Source organism: Tupaia chinensis, unplaced genomic scaffold (genome assembly GCF_000334495.1).
Source record: "Tupaia chinensis unplaced genomic scaffold, TupChi_1.0 Scaffold000366_1, whole genome shotgun sequence".
Classification (NCBI taxonomy): Eukaryota; Metazoa; Chordata; class Mammalia; order Scandentia; family Tupaiidae; genus Tupaia; species Tupaia belangeri.
Window position 1 is genome coordinate 1,315,156 of NW_006159863.1, and position 22,464 is coordinate 1,337,619.

Consider the following 22,464-nt stretch of genomic DNA (forward strand, 5'->3'; position numbering starts at 1 on the left):
ACCAGCAGCGGCGGGTAGTGGGCACCGCGGCCTGCCGGAGCCGGTCCCGTAGAGGGGCCCGAAGTGGGAACCCCCGGGCCGCCGCTGCGCCAGGATGTTGCTCTAAAGCGCCTGGTTGGCGGCGAGTGTCTCCGCGCCTCTGGGCTCCCCGCGCGTCTGTCTTTCGGGGCTGCCTTATCGTTCCCAGGCATCCCCTTGAGAGGGCCTGGGGACCGCGGAGGTGCAATGGCTCTGCCGTCTTTGCATCCGGGGTGGGTCCATCTCCCAAATGGAAAGGTCTCCTGTCACTCCTTCAAAGTGGGCAGTTTGTGGGCTCATCATCCCCCGTCCCAAGTCCCCTTCTCGCCCTGCGACGTTTATTCAGACCACCCTGAAAATTACTCACGTTAAGAAAGGAAACACCTGTTGGCAACTCTGCCTTACAGGAAGTGTGCCTTATCCTAGGAAAAGGTTGTAGGGCCTGGGGTGCAAAGGAAAGCAATAAAAAGATCTTAGAATGTCAGCGTAGCCCCTCATAGAATAGAGTCGATGTCACAGATTTTGAAAAGTGACTTGATAATGTTTCTGACTTGTTTTTGGCAGGCAAATAGAGGGTGACTTTAGTTCCCAGGAAATGGAGAGTTTGGACTTTCTATGCATATGTTCCTCCTACCTAGAATCAATTCTCAATTCTTTTTTTTTTTTTTCCTGTTAGGACAGCTTTGGCCTGATTTTTCCAGGATGCCTTTCCTTCTCCAGCTCTTGCCATAAGGTTGCTTAAGTATGCCTCTTTGGGGACCCCCTTAGTGTCCCTTATAGGCCTCTGCATTGCGCTCATCACGTGGTATTAAAGGAGGGCTGCCAGGGCTAGCAGGTTGCATAGTGGTTAAGGAGCTGGACTCCCACATGGTAGACCATGGTTTGAGTCTGGACCCAGTGGTTTTAAAATCATGCTGGGTTGCATATGCACCAGTGTCCAAGATCCCAGGAGGAAATGGAGAAGCAATTGAGGTATGGCCATAAAGGGACAGGGGCAAGGTATGATTTCTCACTTTCCATCCATCTCACTATTGTAGAATCCCCTAAGCCCCTATGACAAAAATCTTAAAAAAAGTGGACTGCTTTGGGCCATCCCATGACCTCATGGTTAAGGTGGCTGGACTCTACATGGCTGACTGCTCAGTTGGATTCTAGACTCAGTGGCTAGAGAAACATGACAGGCATATGTCCAGGTGCATGTCCAGGCCCATGTTTTTGCATGCCCAAACTCCATAAAGGAGGGAGAGATGGAGAAGGGATTGTGGCATGACTGTCCCCCATGGGGGGATGTTTTCTCACTGTCCCTACCTCTCTTCCCCTTTCCTCTCCCTTCTCTCTAATATACCCCCAACTCCTACCCCAGCACAAGTGCCCTTAGTGAATTGAGGGAAGGAACAGGAACTTTTTAGTTATTTTCCTAACTTTTTTTTTTTTTTAGTTTTTGATACAGGGTGTGAGCTCACCTGAGAAAGACATAAAGAAAAATGAGAAATCACCTCCCAAGGGAAATGACCACTCCACAATCCCTTCTCCACTCTCAGTATTTGAGGCATACTTGCACACACGACCAATATATTTTTCAAGCTGCCAGATCCAGTAATTAAACTGCACAACTGGTCATGTGGGATCCAGCCAACTTAACGTCCACACCATTTACTGCCCCCCATAATGGATCTTAGTAAATGTTTGATGAATAAAACAAATGTTGTTTTTTTGTTTTTTTTTTTTTTTTACTTTTATAGTGCACTGTTCTGTTGCTCACTCTATCTGCATTCTTTTTGGTGGTAAAATTTAAGAGAAACTAGCTCTGTGTTTGCTGATTTTGAATAGGGTGCTACTGTAGAGATGAGAAATTGAGGTTCTAGAAAGTTATTACAAGTCCTTGTTCCTCCTATTTCATCACACTGTTAGCATCTCATTGTTTTTTCTCAGTAGTGTAGATTTCCACAGCATGCCATAAGCTGTTTCTCTGCCTCTGTAGTTTTGGTTTGTTTAACCCATATGAATAAATTTGCCAGAAACAAAATTCAAAAGTAGCCTAAAAAATCATACACCTTTATCAGTGTCATAGGCAATTTCATCTTTGTTCTGTTCTCTAGTTATGAGGTAAGAGAAATTTTAGCTTAGCTTTTCCCTTTTTTAAAGTTTATTCCATGAGGGAGAGACAGACAGCAGCCCCAGCAGGTCCCTGAAGCTGTAATTCACCCCCTAGCCTTCAGCCATCTTCAAATCACTGGCAAGTGTGTCCTTCTTTCTGACCCTCCTCTTTGTAATTTTTCCATGTGTGAGAGTTGCCAACAACACAAATATGCCCAACACAAAAATAAAATACAGATAAGCTAATTGGTACTAGATAGATTTTACGTTAGCTGCTTTATTATCCTCAATTCTTTAAACACTAGTTGTACATACACAGGTTCCCTTAATAGAACAGAATGCTGAAGCAGATTTGTGGATCCTATTTTTCTCATTAGTTTCCAGTAAAATGTCAGAACACTTCTTGATGGAAAATATTTGCTCTCTAACTCTTAATAAAACTGCACTTGTGCAGTCAGTCTTTCTAAAGTGCAAAGTTAATGGGAAACTCATAACTTTTCCATCAAAAGTTACATATCCTCAGTGAAGAAAAAAAAAACTTCTATATAACAGAATCTTCAGGAAATAAGTTTGTATGAATAGCCAGTTGCTTTTTTTTTTTTTTTCAATGTTTTTGTACATGCACTCTCCAGGGGGGCCAGAGGGGAGTGAGAAATCACCCCACCCCCCCTAGAGGAATGACCACATAGCAATCCCTTCTTCTCCATTCTCCTCTCAGGATTTTGCACACACACACACACACACGTGCACCTGGCATGATTTTCAAGCCACCAGGTCTGTGACTCAAATCATGGTTGGCCATGTGGGAGTCCAACAACTTAACCACCATGCCACCTGTTGGTCCCTAACCAGATTTTTTTAATTAATGGTTTACTGGATAAAAACTTTTGAAAAATGGAAGGAAAATCTCTATAGGGAGTGGTTTGCTTTACTAAGGTTAGTATTGCTGACTACAGTCTGTTCAATTTTCATTCTTTCATGCTCTCAGAATAATAGAACATTCATTTGTCTTCATGTATTTCTAGTATCAAATTCAAGACCGTCTGGTTTATGGACCCACAAAATATCTACTTACAAAATGAACAGGGAGCTTTTGAAATCAGAACTAAGTCTATTTAGTCATTAAGACTACTTATAACTTTTAGTACCTGATAATGTCATCTGTCTCAATATAGGTTGCTCTATAAATTATTCACACCTTCAAAATTAGGTTGATTGCTACACTTGAGCTAGGTATCTCCAAAATGACCAATTCCCATAGTAAGAATTATTATATTATTTGGTGATAATAACAAATGTGTTAGAATAAGTCCATTTTTCCTTCCCTTTAACTTGAAAGGTGCTTCATTCAGATTTCTTGCCCAGCAGTCATGCTCCTTTTTATTTTAAATTTTCTATTTTGACATCTACTTTCAGTCCTTTAGAAAAGTTGCTTAAACAATAAGATTTTCTGTATGTCCTTCTAGCAAATACCCCACATTCTAATATCTTACCACGTTTGCCTGTCTCTTGCCCTCTTTTATCTTTCTTTTTTTCTCTCTATACACACTTTTTTCTGAACCATTTCTTGTAAGTTACTACCTCAGCTTTTATTTCCCTAAAATCAAGAGTATTCACTTATCAAAAGGCATCTTCATTCTCAAAATTAGGAAATTAATGTTGCAGCATATTATTTTCTAGTAAACAGACTTTATTCAGTTTTAATTGGTGTCTTGATAATGTATTTATAACAAAAGAAAATTGTAAGTCATTATAGTGTTCAGTTGTAATTACTCAGTTTTGCTGGAAATGGACTTATCTAATTACTTTTGTTTTTGTTTTTTCTTAGTTAATTCATCTGCTTACACTATTTACATGGGAAAGGATAAATATGAAAGTAAGTTTTCAAAGACATTTAATTTTGAAATTTCCAACAGGTAAGTATTGTCTTCTCTCAACCACACTCCTCATCCCTGATTTATTGGTTGGCTTTTGTTTTAGTTTTATTAGAAGGCATAGAGAAGAAAAGTGAGCATTCACCCCCTTGAGTGGATGGCCATGCCACAGTCCCTTCTCTGCCTGTTTTCTCTTGGGATTTGGGCATGTATACACATGCACTCGGTGTGATTTGCAAGCCACCAGTTCCTGGACTCCAACCATACAGTCAGCCAAGTAGGAGCCAGCGCCTTAACTTCCGCACCACCTGCTGGCCCAATTGGATATGAGTTTTCAGCTAACTACTTCTGATAAGTCAGCTTTTCAGAAACAAGTCCCCTCAAAAAGAATTTCAGATTATGTAACTTTAGAAAATTTTGTATATCAAATAATATTTGAACTAATTGGACCATCTGTTGCTGATTAGAAGCTTTTATTTCCCAGAGGATTTTGTAGAATCTTTTGATTTAGAATAATATGAGTCAGAGGGTAACCTATGCTTATTTACATCAATTAAAAATCCTATATGGTTTGGACTTTAAAGAGATCACTTCATACATTTTTTTTTCTTTTTTTTACCATTTTTAAAACTTTTACTTTTGCTGGGACCAGCAGTTAGCGTAATGGCTATGTCGCTCGACTCCCACGTAGTCGACCGCGGTTTGCATCCGGACCCGGTGGCTTGAAACTCACATCAGGCGCATGTGCATGCCGTGCCCAAGATCCCAAGAGGAGAATGGAGGAGAAGGGATCGGAGGAGAAGGGATCGCAGTGTGGCCATCCCCCCGGGGGGTGATTTCTCGCTTTCTGTCTCTGTCTGGTGAGCGCACGTGCCCTATAGCAAAAATCTCTCCAAAAAAAAAAAACTTTTACTTTTGCTGTAGGGCTCATGTGCTCACTGTGGGAGACAAAGTGAGAGAGAGATATCATCACCCAGGAAGATGGCCACACTGCAGTCCTCTCTCCTCCTTTCTCCTGCTGAGATTTTGGGCATGCACATACAAGGCTGGCATTATTTTCAAGCCACCAGGTCTAGGACTCAAACCGTAATCAGCTATGCGGAAATCCAGTGCCTTAAACACCATGCCACCAGCTGGCCCTGTATTGTTTATTTTTTATTCTCCCCACTCCCATTTTTTTTAAAAGCTAGGGTTAGGATTAGGGAGACTAACCTACTAAATTATTTTGGAGCCCACTAGTGAACTTGAACTACAGTTTAAAAGAAAAACACTGCCTTCAGGGATGGTCTTTATGGTTAAGCAAGTGAAGAGGGAGACCAAAGTGAAGTTGAGCTTTCTGGATAACCAAGAGAGCAATCGGTTTATAGCACTGATCTTCACAGTGTGGAACGTTGAGGTGAGGGGTGGGAGAAAGCACAGCAAGGGTACCTGGAGAAAATACAGCATTATTTTTATTTTGTTATGTATAAAATATGTATAACACTGCTTGGAAAACACTGCTGCTCTTCTCATGTGGTAATGTAATGTTTTAGAAAAGACAGCTTTGAGTTCAGGCCAATCTCAGCTCTTTGGCAAACTAGCTAGAGTTAAGCTCTTAGACTTCAGATTCCTTTGATGTTAGAAAAGGATTGTGGGATGGTACTCAGAAGGTAATCCTGTCTTGCAGGGCTGTGAAGGTCAAATGAAAGAACGTATGTTGAGTGCTCATAGCAGGTACTCAGTAACTGGTGATTGTCATCTCTGGAGTTTGTTTAGCTCTCCAGTACTTCCTCCTTTTCATCCCATGGGAACACTCCACTCGGGATAACTGCCTCAGTAGGCTGAGAGCTGGTTAATTCAAGGTAGTTACCTTTTTTTAATATTCAAGTATTGCTTTTCCTTACCTCCCCTCACCCCCACCCCTTCTAAAACTAGGTGCCATCTGAAATTGACAGCAATGACCTTGATCCTTTATATTCCTTTAAAAGAGGCAAATTATATTTTAGTATGAGACTTTTGACAGTAATGAAATAAAACCAAGAATGGTTGTCATAAGCACAGTATTGTGTCCTAGCTAAGAGAGAAAACCAAAATTTACCAAAACTAATGTCTGTTTAAAAGTTTCCAATAATTTTATCCCATTGACTTTGGGTATAACTTTTAAGGATAAAGTAGTCTACAGTGTATTGACATTATCTGTTGCTGATTAGAAGCTTTTATTTCCCAGAGGATTTTGTAGAATCTTTTGATTTAGAATAATATGAGTCAGAGGGTAACCTATGCTTATTTACATCAATTAAAAATCCTATATGGTTTGGACTTTAAAGAGATCACTTCATACATTTTTTTTTCTTTTTTTTACCATTTTTAAAACTTTTACTTTTGCTGGGACCAGCAGTTAGCGTAATGGCTATGTCGCTCGACTCCCACGTAGTCGACCGCGGTTTGCATTCGGACCCGGTGGCTTGAAACTCACATCAGGCGCATGTGCATGCCGTGCCCAAGATCCCAAGAGGAGAATGGAGGGGATCGCAGTGTGGCCAACCCCCCGGGGGGGGATTTCTCGCTTTCTGTCTCTGTCTGGTGAGCGCACGTGCCCTATAGCAAAAATCTCTCCAAAAAAAAAAAACTTTTACTTTTGCTGTAGGGCTCATGTGCTCACTGTGGGAGACAAAGTGAGAGAGAGATATCATCACCCAGGAAGATGGCCACACTGCAGTCCTCTCTCCTCCTTTCTCCTGCTGAGATTTTGGGCATGCACATACAAGGCTGGCATTATTTTCAAGCCACCAGGTCTAGGACTCAAACCGTAATCAGCTATGCGGAAATCCAGTGCCTTAAACACCATGCCACCAGCTGGCCCTGTATTGTTTATTTTTTATTCTCCCCACTCCCATTTTTTTTAAAAGCTAGGGTTAGGATTAGGGAGACTAACCTACTAAATTATTTTGGAGCCCACTAGTGAACTTGAACTACAGTTTAAAAGAAAAACACTGCCTTCAGGGATGGTCTTTATGGTTAAGCAAGTGAAGAGGGAGACCAAAGTGAAGTTGAGCTTTCTGGATAACCAAGAGAGCAATCGGTTTATAGCACTGATCTTCACAGTGTGGAACGTTGAGGTGAGGGGTGGGAGAAAGCACAGCAAGGGTACCTGGAGAAAATACAGCATTATTTTTATTTTGTTATGTATAAAATATGTATAACACTGCTTGGAAAACACTGCTGCTCTTCTCATGTGGTAATGTAATGTTTTAGAAAAGACAGCTTTGAGTTCAGGCCAATCTCAGCTCTTTGGCAAACTAGCTAGAGTTAAGCTCTTAGACTTCAGATTCCTTTGATGTTAGAAAAGGATTGTGGGATGGTACTCAGAAGGTAATCCTGTCTTGCAGGGCTGTGAAGGTCAAATGAAAGAACGTATGTTGAGTGCTCATAGCAGGTACTCAGTAACTGGTGATTGTCATCTCTGGAGTTTGTTTAGCTCTCCAGTACTTCCTCCTTTTCATCCCATGGGAACACTCCACTCGGGATAACTGCCTCAGTAGGCTGAGAGCTGGTTAATTCAAGGTAGTTACCTTTTTTTAATATTCAAGTATTGCTTTTCCTTACCTCCCCTCACCCCCACCCCTTCTAAAACTAGGTGCCATCTGAAATTGACAGCAATGACCTTGATCCTTTATATTCCTTTAAAAGAGGCAAATTATATTTTAGTATGAGACTTTTGACAGTAATGAAATAAAACCAAGAATGGTTGTCATAAGCACAGTATTGTGTCCTAGCTAAGAGAGAAAACCAAAATTTACCAAAACTAATGTCTGTTTAAAAGTTTCCAATAATTTTATCCCATTGACTTTGGGTATAACTTTTAAGGATAAAGTAGTCTACAGTGTATTGACATTTCAGTTTTATATTTTTTCTAGTAAACCTTAAATAATTGTTGGTAATTTTGTGTTCTCAGAGCATCTTCCTAATATAGCTAAGGAAGGGATACTATATCTCCCTATGTTACATTAAATAGTAAGGCAAGGTAATTAAGGTCCTAGATCTCTTCAGTAGGTAAGAATGCAAGTCTGACCAAGTCTCGTTTTCTTTCTACCATAGCAAGCATGAGAATCTAAGACTTAGGTTCCCGAGAAGAACTAAAGCAGAGTTACTACATTCAATTGTGCAAGTTTTGCATTGTGCAATCTGTAGAGCAGGGCTTTATTTATTAAGTGACTTCAAATATGGGAAAATGGAATTGAAATATGAATTTATTTTGGTGTAGAAGATTTTGAAATCCATGGATAGTTTGCTCATATACATTTTCTAGAGACCAGCAAGAGGCATGGAGGTTAAGGTGCTGGACTCCCACATGGCCAACCTTGGTTCGAGTCCTGGACCCAGCGACTTGAAACTCACACCAGGCACATGTGCGTGCATGCCCAAAATTTTGAGAGAGGAATGGAGGAAAACAGATTGTCACTTGGCCACCTCCCGGGGGGGGGGGGGGGGGGGGGGCGGGAGGTGATTTCTCACTTTGCCTCTCTCTCTCTCTCTGTGTCTCCGTCAAGCAGATGTGCCACATGGCAAAAACCTTAACAAAAAAAAAGAATCCGTGTACAAAGATAGGCTGGTAGTAGTGGTGACCTAAGGCAGCTATGCCAGTGACATTCCCACTATGTCTTTTTTTTTTTTTCTTCCTTCTTGTTCACTGTTTGCTGGAGGCTTATCTAAGTGGGGCCATATGCCAGTCTCTGAGGTATTAAAGGGGAAGATTTAATCTGTGCTTTCATGGCATTCAGCTGGGCTCACACACAGAAGTAAGTGTGGATCAGTTTTCTTGTGAACCTGAAACTGCTCTGAAAAATAAAGCTTACTTAAAAAAAAATAAAAGGAGCAAAAATAATACACATCCCATATGGCAAAAATCTTTAAAAAAAAAAAAAAACAAAAAAAAACCATGTTTTGAACATTTTCCCCCCAGGAACCCTTGGAGTCTTATGGAGGTATGCCCTTTTCCTACTGTGCCTTGTAAGCAAAGCCACTATTTTTTTAAAAGCACTCTGTTGTCCAGCACTTCTAATACATCACACATTCTTCTAATAGCCTTGGTGATTTCAGGCTCAGAACTGGGTGGAACATAAATGAATTTTTAATGGAACAAGTTACTTTGACTAAAATGCTTTTAGATCTTTTTTATTTCATGAGCCAGCAGGTGTCAGGAGGGAGCCAAACATTGCTTAACTGAGGAAAAAAGAGGTTTTTATATTTCCCTTCACTTTTTCTGGTCACCTATCAGCTGTCGTTTGCACAGCTCCTCACATAAGCTGGAGGAAAGCCCTTTGGAAAGCTCAGGGTGTCTGCAGCTGCTCCAAGTGCCCTCATCTATGAGTTGTCATTTTATTTATTTATTTATTTTACTTTTCTGGATAATAAACACCCCATTTGGATTATGTAGATTTTTCATTGTCAATTATTACAAGTGAATTATTTTGTTTAGCTTAAACTTTTTCAAGTGCTGTTTTAATACAGAAGTATTTACTAATCACTAATCTGGCCATTAAAAGTATGTATTGATAGAATCTTTCCATAGTGATACTTATTATGGTGTTATAAATGTGCATAGAGTTTGAACTAATACATCAGCTTTTAGAAATATACTTTAAGGAAAAAAAAACATGAATATGGACATCTTCAATAAAATTTACTGAAGCATTTATAATTAGAAATAACCCAGGTCATTAAGAAAAGTTCATTCGTATGATAGAATTAAGTAGTCATTGTTTCCAAAGAACTTTAAAAATTTTAATTTTTGTCTAACAAATAGTTTAAAAAATCAAATAGTGGGGCCAGCAGATGGTGTAGCGGTTACATCACTGAACTCCCACATGCCCGACTTCAGTTCGAGTTCCAGACTTGAAAATCATATCAGGCACATGTGAGTGTGTGCCCAAGATCCCAAGAGGAGAGTGAGAAGGGGTTGAAGTGTGGCAATTCCTCTTGGGGGGTGATTTGTCACTTTCCCTCTCACTGTCTCTGTCTCTCCCCAGTAATTGCACCCTAAGGCAAAAACCTCTTTTAAAAAGAAGGTCAAATAATATAGAATGCTTACAATAAAAAGCATCAGTTTCCCCACACCATCCTTCCCAATACCTGTGTCCTCCCCTATCCTAAGGTAATTGCTTTTCACCCTTTTAGCCATTTCATTTGGTATTTTATTTCCATACATGACCAAATTTTAGGTGATTTTATTTTCCTCCATATTCCTAATAATTTGTTCTGTTTCTAATTTTTCATAATTTTATAGTTATTTTTTTCTTAAAAGAAATAAAATGCAATCCATCTTTTCGAAGTTTTAGCAGTCATTTTAACCTTTTAAGTTCATATAACGAATCAGCAATCTAAAACATCTAACTTCTCAGTTGCTTTGATTTGTCAGTATTTTATTATCTTTCAATAGAAACATCTTTGAGTTTTAGATTACAAGTATTACAGAATTATAGTTTTTAATCACTCAATTATAAAAATGTTTATTTTTCTATATTTTCAAGCACTAAGGCCGTTCTGAGTAATTCCTTCTTCCATTAAAGGAGAGAAACTGTTGTGGAAGGGGTTGGTCTTTCTCCCCTCCCTGACTTCTTAAAAACCCTGACATATCTTCATTTGAGTTTTTCTTATCAGTTCTTTGTTCTCTTGTATCTCACCATAGATGAAGATCTAATAAAGTATGGCTGGCCCGAAGATATTTGGTAAGTAACAATTTTGGTTTTGCTTTCTGTGGATCATCATTTACTTTCTTAGACTTGACCAGCCATCTACCTCCTATGATTAAAACGAGAGCATTTGCTTTGTGTTTTTGTTCATGGGTGTTCAACGTTAAATTGAACCAATTGACAGTCCCCTTTATTTATATATCCACAAGTTGGGAATGATGTTTTGGGTTAGATCTCAGGCCTGAAAATAGATGGGTCTTCTTTTACCTTATAACTGTCTTCTTGTAGGAAGTTACCAAGACCACTGCGCTGAAACATTCGGACCACTCTTATTGAGTGGCTGGGTGAAGACTTCATGAGAAGCAGTAAAGAAATTAGACACAGGCACCCATGTGGATAGAATAGATGTAGCATCTGACCAGATGCAGCTCTAAAGGAAACAGTTTGACTTCTAAATATCCTAGTGAGTTTACCATCTTGGTCCAACCCCTATTCCTTCTAAGGTCATTTATGGAAACTTTAAGATATGATTTTTAAGTCTCCCTCTAAGATAATTTATTTTGCTACTCATAAAACCTAGTCCAAAAAGACACAAAACAAATAAACCAAAAAAACCCTTAATTTTTGCTGAATTGTTTCCTCTTTCTGTTTTAGAATGCCATGTGACTTTCCCTGCCCATCAGACCTAGGACCTTTTAGGAGGGCACAGGCTCCTGGTGCTTTAATTTTCTGTCTTCTCACACTCATAGTTATTTTTTGTTGTTGTTTCCATCACTTACTCTGGCCCTAGGAACATCTCTCCTGAGGTCTAATTCTGCCTGTTGAGTGGGGTATTGTCTCCCCAACTCCTGGCACCTGCTACCAAATGCTGTTCATGAAGATAAGCACTTGGATCCTACTGCTTTATTGTGATAGTGAACATTTATTGAGCGTTTAACCATATGCCAAATACTACTAAGTGTTGCCCTCCACTAATACACTTCACAATAACCCCGTGAAAAATATGCCTATTTTTCTGATGAGATCACTGAGATAAAGAAAATAACAGGTCTACTCTGGTTATTACTGGCTCAGGTCCAGTTCTAAATCGCTGCTTTCTCTTCCTTCCAGGTCTCAGCCTCAAGTCACTTTGCCCCTCAGGCTATTGCCACAGTTCTCTTTCTGGATCTCTTTTCTCACCCCGGGCACATGTGTGTGCGTGCCCAAAATCCCGAGAGGAGAATGGAGGAGAAGGGATTGCGGCATGGCCATCCCCCCGGGGGATGATTTCTCGCTTTCTGTCTCTCTATCTCTGTCTTTTGGGCGAGCGCACGCGCCCTATAGCATAAACCTCTCAAACAAAAATAAGTGATTTCTGGTTATCTCATATTAAACACCTGGCACCTTCAGCTGAATTATTTTTTATTTTTAAAGTCGAGAAAGGTTCAGACTCTTAAGGAAGGTGAGAATAGCTGGATTAGCCTGGTGATTACCTGCTGTAAGTTTTTGGAGTATCAGTTTCAAAGTTTATATACCTGTATAGGAAAGGTTACCTATTTGGATATATCATAAAAGCTAATTTACCACAGCCTTTACCCTTTTATAAAAAGTATATTTAATTGGAAGAGAAATATCCTATTTACAGCTCACATCCAATAAATTATGACTTGGTTTTTCATTTCATTAAGAGTTTGTACTAAACAAATTGGTGTCTGTGGATACCTAGAGATCCTTTTTCACAATCTTGAATGGTTGGTCTAGCCTAATTAATGATGATTCTGCTTATTGTCTTTAGAACTCACCTGACTCTTCCACCTTTGTACTTCACATTCTCTTTGGATTGTTTTTTCATCGCTTGAAACTCAGGATGTCCCAAATAAAACCCTTACCTTTTTCTCCAGACTGTGTTCCGGCAAGTATCCCAGGCTTGCACTACTGGAGTCTCAGTGACTTCCTTCCTTCCTTTCCTTTCTCATCTGAAATTCTTTTCCCTGTTTTTGTTTGTTTGTTTGTTTGTTTTTCTGTAAGTCCTGTACTTCAGCCAGGAGAGATCTCAATCCTTTCTTGAAGAATTTCCATGATAACTTTTTTTATCATAGAAAAGTCACCCTTCTGAGAGCATTTAATATTTGTTTTTGCTACTGCTTATCTTCACATTCGTCACATACAGCTACATAACTTTTCAGTGTTTCTGTGACCTCTTAAAGTTGGTAGTGAGTTCCTTGGAGATGGTGACTGTTTTGTATTCCCCACGAGCCTAGCATGGAGTAGGTACTGAGTGGGTACGTTTGGGAATGGAATGCTTCACATGCAAGTGACCTGAGGAGATGGTTGTCTGTACCTCTCACTAAATGTGGTTTTCCTTCTTTGTAGGTTTCACGTGGACAAACTCTCTTCAGCACATGTATACCTTCGATTACATAAGGTAACTAAATTTCAACATGGTTTCACAATTTTTTCTTAGTGATGAGCATCATGTTCTTTATCATTCTTCTGCAATTAAATTACTTAAAGTAATATGTATGAAAATCTAAAGTCAGCAAATGAGATACCTTCTCTCTGATGCAGAAAATCACTAAGGAAAATTCTGGGTGATTTCTGAGACTTAGAAAGAGAGACAATACATGTTTCTCAGCTGGAAGCACTGCATGTCATGCCAGTTCAGACGTGTTGTCTGCCACCTCTGCATGCTCTACCTTTCAGTTCAGTTGGCACTACCGTCTTTCTGTCTTCTCCTGTGAAGTTCCTGTGTGGTTCCTTTTTCTAAGGTGCAGGGGATTCTTCTGCTGATGTTTGCAGTTATCAGGGGCTTCTTTGGAAAGTTTAAACAGCATGTTAGTAAATAAAGGAAGAAAGATTTAATGTTCCCTAGTTCTATAATACCATTATTTCCTCAATCTGTCTATATATTTTATGTAGTTGAATCATACAATGTGTATGCATTTCTTTTAAATAAACTTATTACTTTGAGGTAATTTTAGATTTACAGAAAAGTTACAAGGATACAGTTCTCATATATCACTTGCCTAGTTTCTTCTTATTGCTAACATCTTAAATTACCATGGTAGATTTATCAAATTAAGAAACTAACCTTGTCGGGGACCAGCTGGTGGCATAGTGGTTAAGGTGCTGGACACTCCCACATGGCTGACCACGGTTTGAGCTCTGGACCTGGTGGCTTCCTTTCCAACTTTCTCTCTCTCTCTCTCACTCTCACTCTCTGTCACTCTCTGGTCAAATTAAAATAGATGAATGAATAAATAAAATTAAAAAAAAAAAACTAACCTTGTCAGAGTCAGTAGGTAGCATGATAGTTGGGGTGCTAGACTCCCAGGTGGCTAAACATGGTTCGAGTCCTGGACCTGGTGGGCTCGCTTTCTTACTTTTTTTCTCATTCTCTCTCGCTTTTTCTCTCTCTGGTGAGCACACATGCCCTGTAGCAAATTAAAAATTAATAATAATAAATTAAATTAATAATTCTTTTTTTTTTTTTAAAGAAACAAACCTTCTTATATTACTATTAACTAAACTGTGGATTTTATTCAAATTTTACCAGTCTTTTCATTAATGTCCTCTTTCTATTTCAGGATCCAGTCTAGGGCACCATGTAGCAATTTAGTTGTCATGTTTGCCCAGTGTCCTTTGATCTGTGATAGTTTTTCACTCTCTTTGTTTTTAATAACTTTGACATTTTTAGAAGTACTAATCAGCTATTTAATGGAGAATGTCACTCAGTTTGGGTTTATCTAATGTTTTTCTCATAACTAGGTAAGGTTATGGATTTGGGGGAAAGAACAGTATAGAGGTGAAGTGTCTTTCTCATCACCTCATATGAGGAGTACATGAATTAACATGACTTATTGATGATGTGAACCTTAACTGTCTGGCTAGAATAGTGTTTGCTGGTTTTCTCCACTATGAAGTTGCGTTTCTTCCCTTTACTGTGTTCTGTTATTTGGAAGCAAGTGATTAAGTCCAGCTTGTACTGGATACAGAGGATGGAATTAAACTGCCTGGAATGCAGCAAGTCTGCATATATTCGGGATTCTTCTAGAAAGATTTATCTCTTCTCCACTGATTTGTTCAATCATTTGTATTGGTATAGATTCACATATTTATTTCATATTTTGCTATTGTATTATTTTGTGACTCATACTACTTCAGCTTTGACTGGAACTCTTTGAGGTCTTTCATCTTGGTGCCTATATTTCTCTCACATGCTCCCATCCTGTTGCGTTTTGAGTGTGTCCTTACTTTTTGGCACTGAAGAGTACTTTAGGCTCATCCAGTATTTCCCCTGTTCCAGCTATAGAATCAGTGATTTCTCCAGAGAGCCCTACTTCCTTTTATTTTGGTGAATGACATTTTGAAATCAAGATCTGACTCTGGATTATGCCCATTGCTACTGGGTTATCATTTCTCTTAGGCCCTCTCAGCTGACAGAGCTAGGAAATGTATGTATGTATACTAACCCATGTATTAATATGTACAAGTATTGTAATTGTTCCTCTAACTCTCCATCTGTCTCTGGGTTAGGCTAAACATGAGCTCTTATGGGTGTCTCCTACCCTGATACATTACCACAGAGTTATTCGCTCCCTTTCCCTTGCTTATCTGTAGCTTCTCTCTCTGACAGTGAGAAGTCTGGCTCCTTGTCATCCTCCTCCTATTTACTTATTTGACTCCAGTGTACATGCAGGTAATTGCAGCACTATTAACCTGTATCGCCATGAGAAACTACTAGATTGCATTACTTCTATTATTCCTATTACTCCTTTCAGTGATGCGATGTCCTTCATTTGTAATCTGATAAATTACATTTTTGGTATTTTTTTTTTTTTTTTGAGAGAGAGATTTTTGCTATAAAGTATGTGCACTTGCTGGAGAGACAGAAAGTGAGAAATTATCCCCTAGCTGGATGCTCACACCACAGTCCCCTCTCCTCCATTCTCTTCTCAGGATTTTGGGCACACACGTGTGCCCAGCATGAGTTTCAAACTGATAGGCTGAGGATTCGAACTGTGGTCAGCCACTTGGGAGTCCAGCGCCTTAACCATTATGCCACCTGCTGGCCCCAATGTGGTAAATTATTTTGCTTCCATCTTCATTCCATCCTGGCATACTCTGGTTGGTTATACAGGATGTCTTCAAAAAGTTTATGGAAAATGTGTGTTACAAGAAAACCGTGCATGCATTTTAAAAAAATTGGGGGCCAGAATAGACTGTACTTTAAAGTGACAATTATGAGCTTTTTCATATTACTATATTTTCATATTTATTATTTTGACTATAGCATTGAGTTGATAATGTGCCACAATCACTGTGACAGCTCTGTCAGAATATAGATTATTTACAGCTTCTCAGCATTGCAAACCCCAAGTAAGAAATATCCTTTTATGAACCATTTCTGATTTCTTTTGAATTATTTTCTTTGAGTAATTCTTAGGAATGGAATTACTGAGTCAAAATGTGTGTGTGTGTGTGGCGGGGGTACACACACGTATATACGCACACAACTCTTTTTTGCCAGATTGTCCTCTGAAAGTATGGTATTAATTTAAGATGCTATCTGATAGAGAAAATTTTTGGTTTTATAACTTAAAAAAACAAATCTTTTGACCATTTTAATGAATACAAGATGCTATTTCATTAAGACTATAAAGTTTATTTCATTTCTAGCAAGGTTAAGCATTTTGCCCCATCTTATAGTATTTATAATTTTGAAGACTGTATTGTAAAGGAAATGAGAAGGATTATGAACTCTATGCTGGAGCAAAATTCTAAATTCTAGGCAGCTTTTTGCCATTTTGAAGCTATTAGATTTAGAAAAATAGACTATGTTACCAGGTTTCCCTTTGGTACAGACTAAGTTTTTACCTTTGGGTTCTCCCATGTCAGAAAATGGAAATAGGGGAAAAATTAATCTGCTCAGTTTGAAAATGCATGCTGTTTGAGGAACTTGTACCAGTTTGTTCTTCTGCAGTGACTAAAGTAGAGCTTGTACTTTGTAGGTACTAAGTAAGTGTTGGAGGGGCCAGCAGATGGTAGGGGTTATATCACTGGACTCCCACATGACCAATCACGGTTCAAGTCCTTGACCTGGTGGCTTGAAAATCATGCCGGACATGTATCTGTGCATGCCCAAGATCTTAGGAGGAGAATGGAGGAGAAGGAATTATGGCGTGGCTATCCCCTCAGGGGGAATTTCTCACTCTCTCACTGTCTCTGTCTCTCTCTCCAGCAAGCACACATGCTCTAAGGCAAAAACCTCTAAAAAATAAATAAGTGTTGGAGATGCAGTAAGGTGAAGAGGTTAGCCTCCAGATGCTGGAGTCAGTATGCAGGGTTTGAATCCTGGCTCTGCTGCTTACTAAACTATACTTGTTTCCTCATCTGTAAAAGAGCCTGAGGGCCTATCTTACTGGGTCATTGGATTAAATAAGTAAGCATATCTTAAAGCACTTGGAAAAATGCCTGGGATATCCTAGTGCTAGATGCATTGATTTCTTTTGGATTCAGTTGATTTTAACCCAAATCTTAAAGATCATGGACATTTAGCAGTGTTCTTTACTGGGCTTGATTTTGAAACCCACAGAAAGAAAAAAAAAAAAAAAAAAAAAACCTTACCTTTCAGGTTTTCTATCTCTTAATATAGATGGCACAAGGCCTGTAGTCAAATTCTGGCCTTGGCAGATTGAGAATCCTAGACCCTTCACATTTCTTAGGGCTATTTAGTTAGTACCTGGAACGTGGTGCATACTCAAAAAGTGGTAGGTGTTTTTGTTTTTATTGTTTTCTTAATTATTCATTTTTATTTTATTCAGAATAAAATAAATCAGCTTCTGTATATTTTATACAAATTCTGTAAAATGGGTGTACAGGGCCAGGAGGTGGTGTGGAGGTTAAGGCAGCTGGATCCCACATAGCCAACTTCATGAGAGGAGAATGGAGAAGTGATTGCGAAATGGCCATCTCCCTGAGGGTGATTTATCACTTTCTCTCCCCTGACCCCCGCCCCCACAAGTGCACACCCCTGATAGCAAGAACAAAATAAATAATTACATTTTAAAAATGGGTTTACATCCCAATTAACCTATTGTCAGTTATTGTAACCTATTGTAAGTCACAAGTGCATTTAACAGACCTAACCTCTGAAACATTATAATTTAACCAAGCCTATTTTTTTGTTTCTGTTTTTTAAGTTTCTACCATAGGATATGTGCACTTGCTGGAGAAAGTGAGAGAAAAAGTGAGAAATCACTCCTTCAGGTGGGATGGCCACACTACAGTCCCTTCTCTGTTCTCCTCCTGGGATTTCAGGCATGCACACAAATGTGCCAGGAGTGAATTTCATCACACCGGGTCCGAAATTTGAACTGGTCAGCCATGTGGGAGTCCAGTACCTTAAACACCACACCATCTGCTGGCCCCAAGCCTAGCCTATCTTAAACATGCTCAGAATACTTAATATTTGCCTACATTTGGGCAGAATCCTCTGGCAGCATGCTACACTGTAGAGTATCAGTTGTTTATAATTGTGAATCCTTGTGATGATGTGGCCGACTGGGAGCTATGGCTCACTGCTGTTGCCCAGCAGTTTAAGAGGGTTATATTGCTAGCCTAGGGAATGATCAAGTTGAAAATCTGGAATATGGTTTCCACTGAAAGTGCATTGCTTTTACACCATCATAAATTGCACCATCTTAAGTGGGGGACCCACCAGTATTATAGTCTAGTGTGATAGTTAATATTCATAATGATGACATTGCGTCATTAAGATGGTAAATTCTCGGGAACCAGCAGTTAGTGTAGTGGCTATGTCGCTGGACTCCCACGTAGTCGACCGCGGTTCGTGTCCCGGACCCGGTGGCTTAAAACTCACGCCGGGCGCGTGTGCATGCGTGCCCAAGATCCCGAGAGGAGAATGGAGGAGAAGGGATTGCGGCGTGACCATCCCCCCTGGGGGGTGATTTCTCGCTTTCTGTCTCTATGTCTCTCTCTGTCTGTCTGGCGAGCGCACGTGCTCTACAGTGAAAATCTCTCAAAAAAAAAAAAAAGATGGTAAATTCTAGGCTAGCAGGTGATATGGTCATTAAGGCACTGGATCCCCACATGGCTGCATGTTCGAGTCCCAGACAGGTGATTTGAAAAACATGCTGAGCACATGTGGGCACATGTGGGCACATGCCTGTCCACCCAGAATATCCAGAGAGGAAAATGAAAGAGAAGGATTTGCAGCATGGTCATCTCCCCGGGGAGTGATTTCTCACTTGCCCTCCTTTTCTGTCTTTCCAGCAAGTACATGCTCCCTACTGCAAAACTTAAAAAAAAAAAGTTGAATTCCAAATCCTCTATTTTTTAATGTTTATTTCTGTGTTATTTCTTCTTTACAGTGAATAGAGGGAATAGTTGAGATCTAACCCACCAAGAGCTTTTTTCCTCAAGGCTGAAAACCCACCAACTGTCAATACAAGTTGTCTCTTTGAGGGGAAGAAAATTCATAGGGATCTGTGCCAGGAAGACTTTAGCTGTTGAAAATAGGCACAATTTCCCCATGATGATTCTGAAAGTAAGAATGGAAGACAGAGAACAAAAATTACACAGACAAAATTATATAGTTAATGTTTTGAAAGTTTTCTTTCAGAACCCATTTTTTAAAATTTATTAAGATTTTTCCATATTACTGCCTTCTGTTGATTTAAATACACATTGAAATGGACACAGTAAATTTACTTCCTTTTTAAATGTTTGGCTTCTAGGGCCAGCAAGTGGCATGGTGGTTAAAGTGTTGGACTCCCACATGGCTGCCATAGTTCAAGTCCCAGACCTGGTGGCTTACTTTCTCACTTGCCCTCTCTCTTTCTCTGTCTCTCTCTGGTCAAATATATATATAAAATATTTTCTTTACATTTTTATTGTGCTCCAGTGTTAACCAGTAGTGGACCATGTGGTTTATTTTTGTGTTTCAGGGAGAGAAGATAGAAGACATTCCAAAAGACGTGCTGATGGACTGTGCTCACCTTGTGAAGGCCAATAGTATTCAAGGTAAGTTTTTCCAGGAGTTTTCTGAATTAGCACTGACCTTCTCTGTTTCTGAGCTGGATTATATCTTAGAGAACGTGCTCTAACTTTGACTCATGTCAAAAAGATGACATGTAATATGTCTTTCCACTCCTTTGTTGAGATGGATGGCAATTTTGTTAAAGAATTAAAGACTAATCGCTAATTTTTATGGTGCTGAATCTCAGATCTTTTGATTGCTTTGTTTACTTTGAATAGAAAGTTGTGTAGCTCTGCCTGCCTTTAAGGTTATTTGTTTAAAAAAAAAAAAAAGAAAAAAGATGTTTGGAAATTTGGTAATGTTGATAACTAAGCAAGAGAGATGTGTCTCATTGCTTTATTTTTAATATTTAATATCTTTTTTCCCATCATTTGTCCTTGGATTGTAGAACTAGAATCTCTAAATTATGCTTTGCCATTTTTTCTCTGTCTCCTCTTCCTTGTACATATTTTCCCTCCCTTTAGTTGTGAAGAATATCAAGTCAATTGATGTTTTCCTTCTCTTCCCCCAGAATCTTACTTAATTGATAGGATTTGATCCCTGAGTATCACTAGTTTTCAGATACTGTTGAGGTGATTCTGACTTGCAGGGTGCATTGAGAAGAGTTGGTCCGAGTGTTTTAGGTAGTGCCGGATTACTATGCTTGGAGATTGTTTATTTCTACCATATAAGGTTTAATCTAGTTGTAAAGGTCAAGAACGATGGTTGTTGGCCTAAGAAAGGCAATAAAGAAGGGGAGCCAGGAGGTGATAGTCTGCTAAGAATGACTAAGATAATGAATCAGATTTTAGGTGTAGGACATAGACCTAAATAGTGTGGAGATAATTTTGGCTTGATAAGAAGTTGAGGGATGATAAAGAGGGTTGGGAAGAAATGTAGTTTGGCTAGAGAAATAGCAGGGCTGACACAGAGCTGATAACAGGTACCAGAGGCTGGTGAGTATAAAACAAGAGCTAGGCAGCAGACCCTCTTTCCCACAACATAGGCTGTGTTTAGTTTTTTGCTGTAGTGTGTATGTGCTCACCAGAGAGAAAGTGTGACATCATCCCCCAAGATAGATGGCCACACTGCATTCCCTTTTCCTCCATCCTCCTACTGGTATTTTGGACACGCACCCACGCATACCTGGCATGATTTCTAAGCCACCAGGTCTGGGACTTGAACCATACAGTTGGCCATATGGGATCCAACATCTTAAATTCCACACCACCTGCTGGTCCCTAGACCCTGTTTCTTGAATCTAAATAGCCTTAGTAACAAATCAGATACCTAGCCAAAGATGGTGGAATTCTTATTTTATAGAGCAACTGATTTTCAGCTCCATAAATCAACAAAGTGTAATGGTTTTAGGACATTCCATTTTGTGAGCAGAACAGAATTTTCTAAGATTTTCAGTTAAGATCTTAAGTTATTGAAATAAAATAATAAAAATGAAGCAGTCATTATCCTCCTTTCCTCTGCATTCCAACCTCCTTTACATGTTCTTGTCTCTTCCCATGCCCCGAGCTAGCAGATGTGCCTTTGTTAAAAGGGCTTTGTACCAGCAGATGGCATAATGGTTACATCGCTGGACTCCCACAGAGTTGACCACTGTTTGGGTCCTGGACCCAATGGCTATAATTCACAGCAGGCATGTGTGCGTGCATACGCAAAACCCTGAGAGGAGAATGTAGGAGAAGAGATTGTGGTGTGGCCATTTCCCCTGGGGGGTGATTCTCACTTTCTGTCTGTCTGCCTTTCTGTCTGTCTCTCTCTCTCTCTCTCTTGTCTAGTGCCTGCACCCTATAGCAAAAATCTCTCTAAAGAAAAGGCTTTGGAGTTTCAGCCCAGCCTTCTTAATCTCTTAATAGTTTACCAGTTTTAGAGAAAACAAAAAGAAGAGTTGTGACACGAATTACTCTTCTCTTCTTCATCCTTCCGCAGTGATAAGTCACCCAGCAAAATGAACTGAGCCCAAGGGTCTCACTCTCATGAGTCAATAGCAGAGGATGCAGCTAACGAGGGAAGAAATGGTCTTTACTTTGAGATATACAGAGGAGACTACTTGCAACACCGTGTACTCAACATTTTCCTCCCTGGTTGACCACCTTCACAACCAAGAGAGTTTGGGTTAAACTTGTTTGTCATCATAGAATCAACCTGTTCTGAGTTATGGGTCTAGAATCATAGATTAGCTTGCCAGATTAAACTTTCTTTTGTCCTGTACGATTCAGTCCAAAATTCTTAACCTGGCATCTGAACATTTCTGATCAAACTTCTTTCCCTTTACATACTTCATATTCCAGCCAAAGCAAGTACTTGGAGTTTTCTGACGTTGCACCTTTGCTTATATTAAGTTCTTTTTCCCCTCCATTTTGTCCTCCTCAGTCATCATACATGCAGATCCAAGCCAAGGCTTAAGGACTTACATAGTAGTTATAGTAATGATGATAATTGCTAACGTTAATGGAGTATTAAATACATATGTGGCCCTATGCTAAAAACCTTATAAATTATTTCATTTATCAACTCTATTGAGTTAGATATTATTATTTTCTTTTTATAGATTAGCAAACTGAACTTAAAGAGAATTAAGGACCTTGCCCAAGGTCTCAAAGCTCTGCAATGTGGTAGAATCTTGAAGTCAGACCATCTGACTCTGAAGTCTTGTTTTAACCATTGAGCTCTATTCACCTCTTCCATGGAGCCTTTCCCTTCCCTTGCTTCTAGTGGCTCCTGTCTTCTCTGTACTTAGCACTTTACTGGTACCTTTTCTTTATATATA

At 39.4% G+C, this 22,464-nt stretch overlaps 1 protein-coding gene across 3 annotated transcripts in view; it reads left to right on the top strand.

Annotated features, from left to right (window-relative positions):
* The window catches only part of CCDC25 (coiled-coil domain containing 25), a 44,333-nt gene that overhangs the window by 2,729 nt on the left and 19,140 nt on the right, over positions 1-22,464 (top strand). Inside the window, exons 1-5 of one of the 3 annotated variants that reach the window (XM_014589637.2) lie at positions 695-751; positions 3,944-3,991; positions 10,657-10,696; positions 13,013-13,064; positions 19,609-19,684. In XM_014589637.2, coding sequence (XP_014445123.2) covers positions 3,970-3,991; positions 10,657-10,696; positions 13,013-13,064; positions 19,609-19,684 — 190 coding nt within the window. In that variant the 5' untranslated portion in view covers positions 695-751; positions 3,944-3,969. Of the gene's footprint in view, positions 1-694; positions 752-3,943; positions 3,992-7,375; positions 7,533-10,656; positions 10,697-13,012; positions 13,065-19,608; positions 19,685-22,464 lie in introns of those variants that run through there. The other 2 variants (XM_014589636.2, XM_027773727.1) reach the window with 2 other exon arrangements.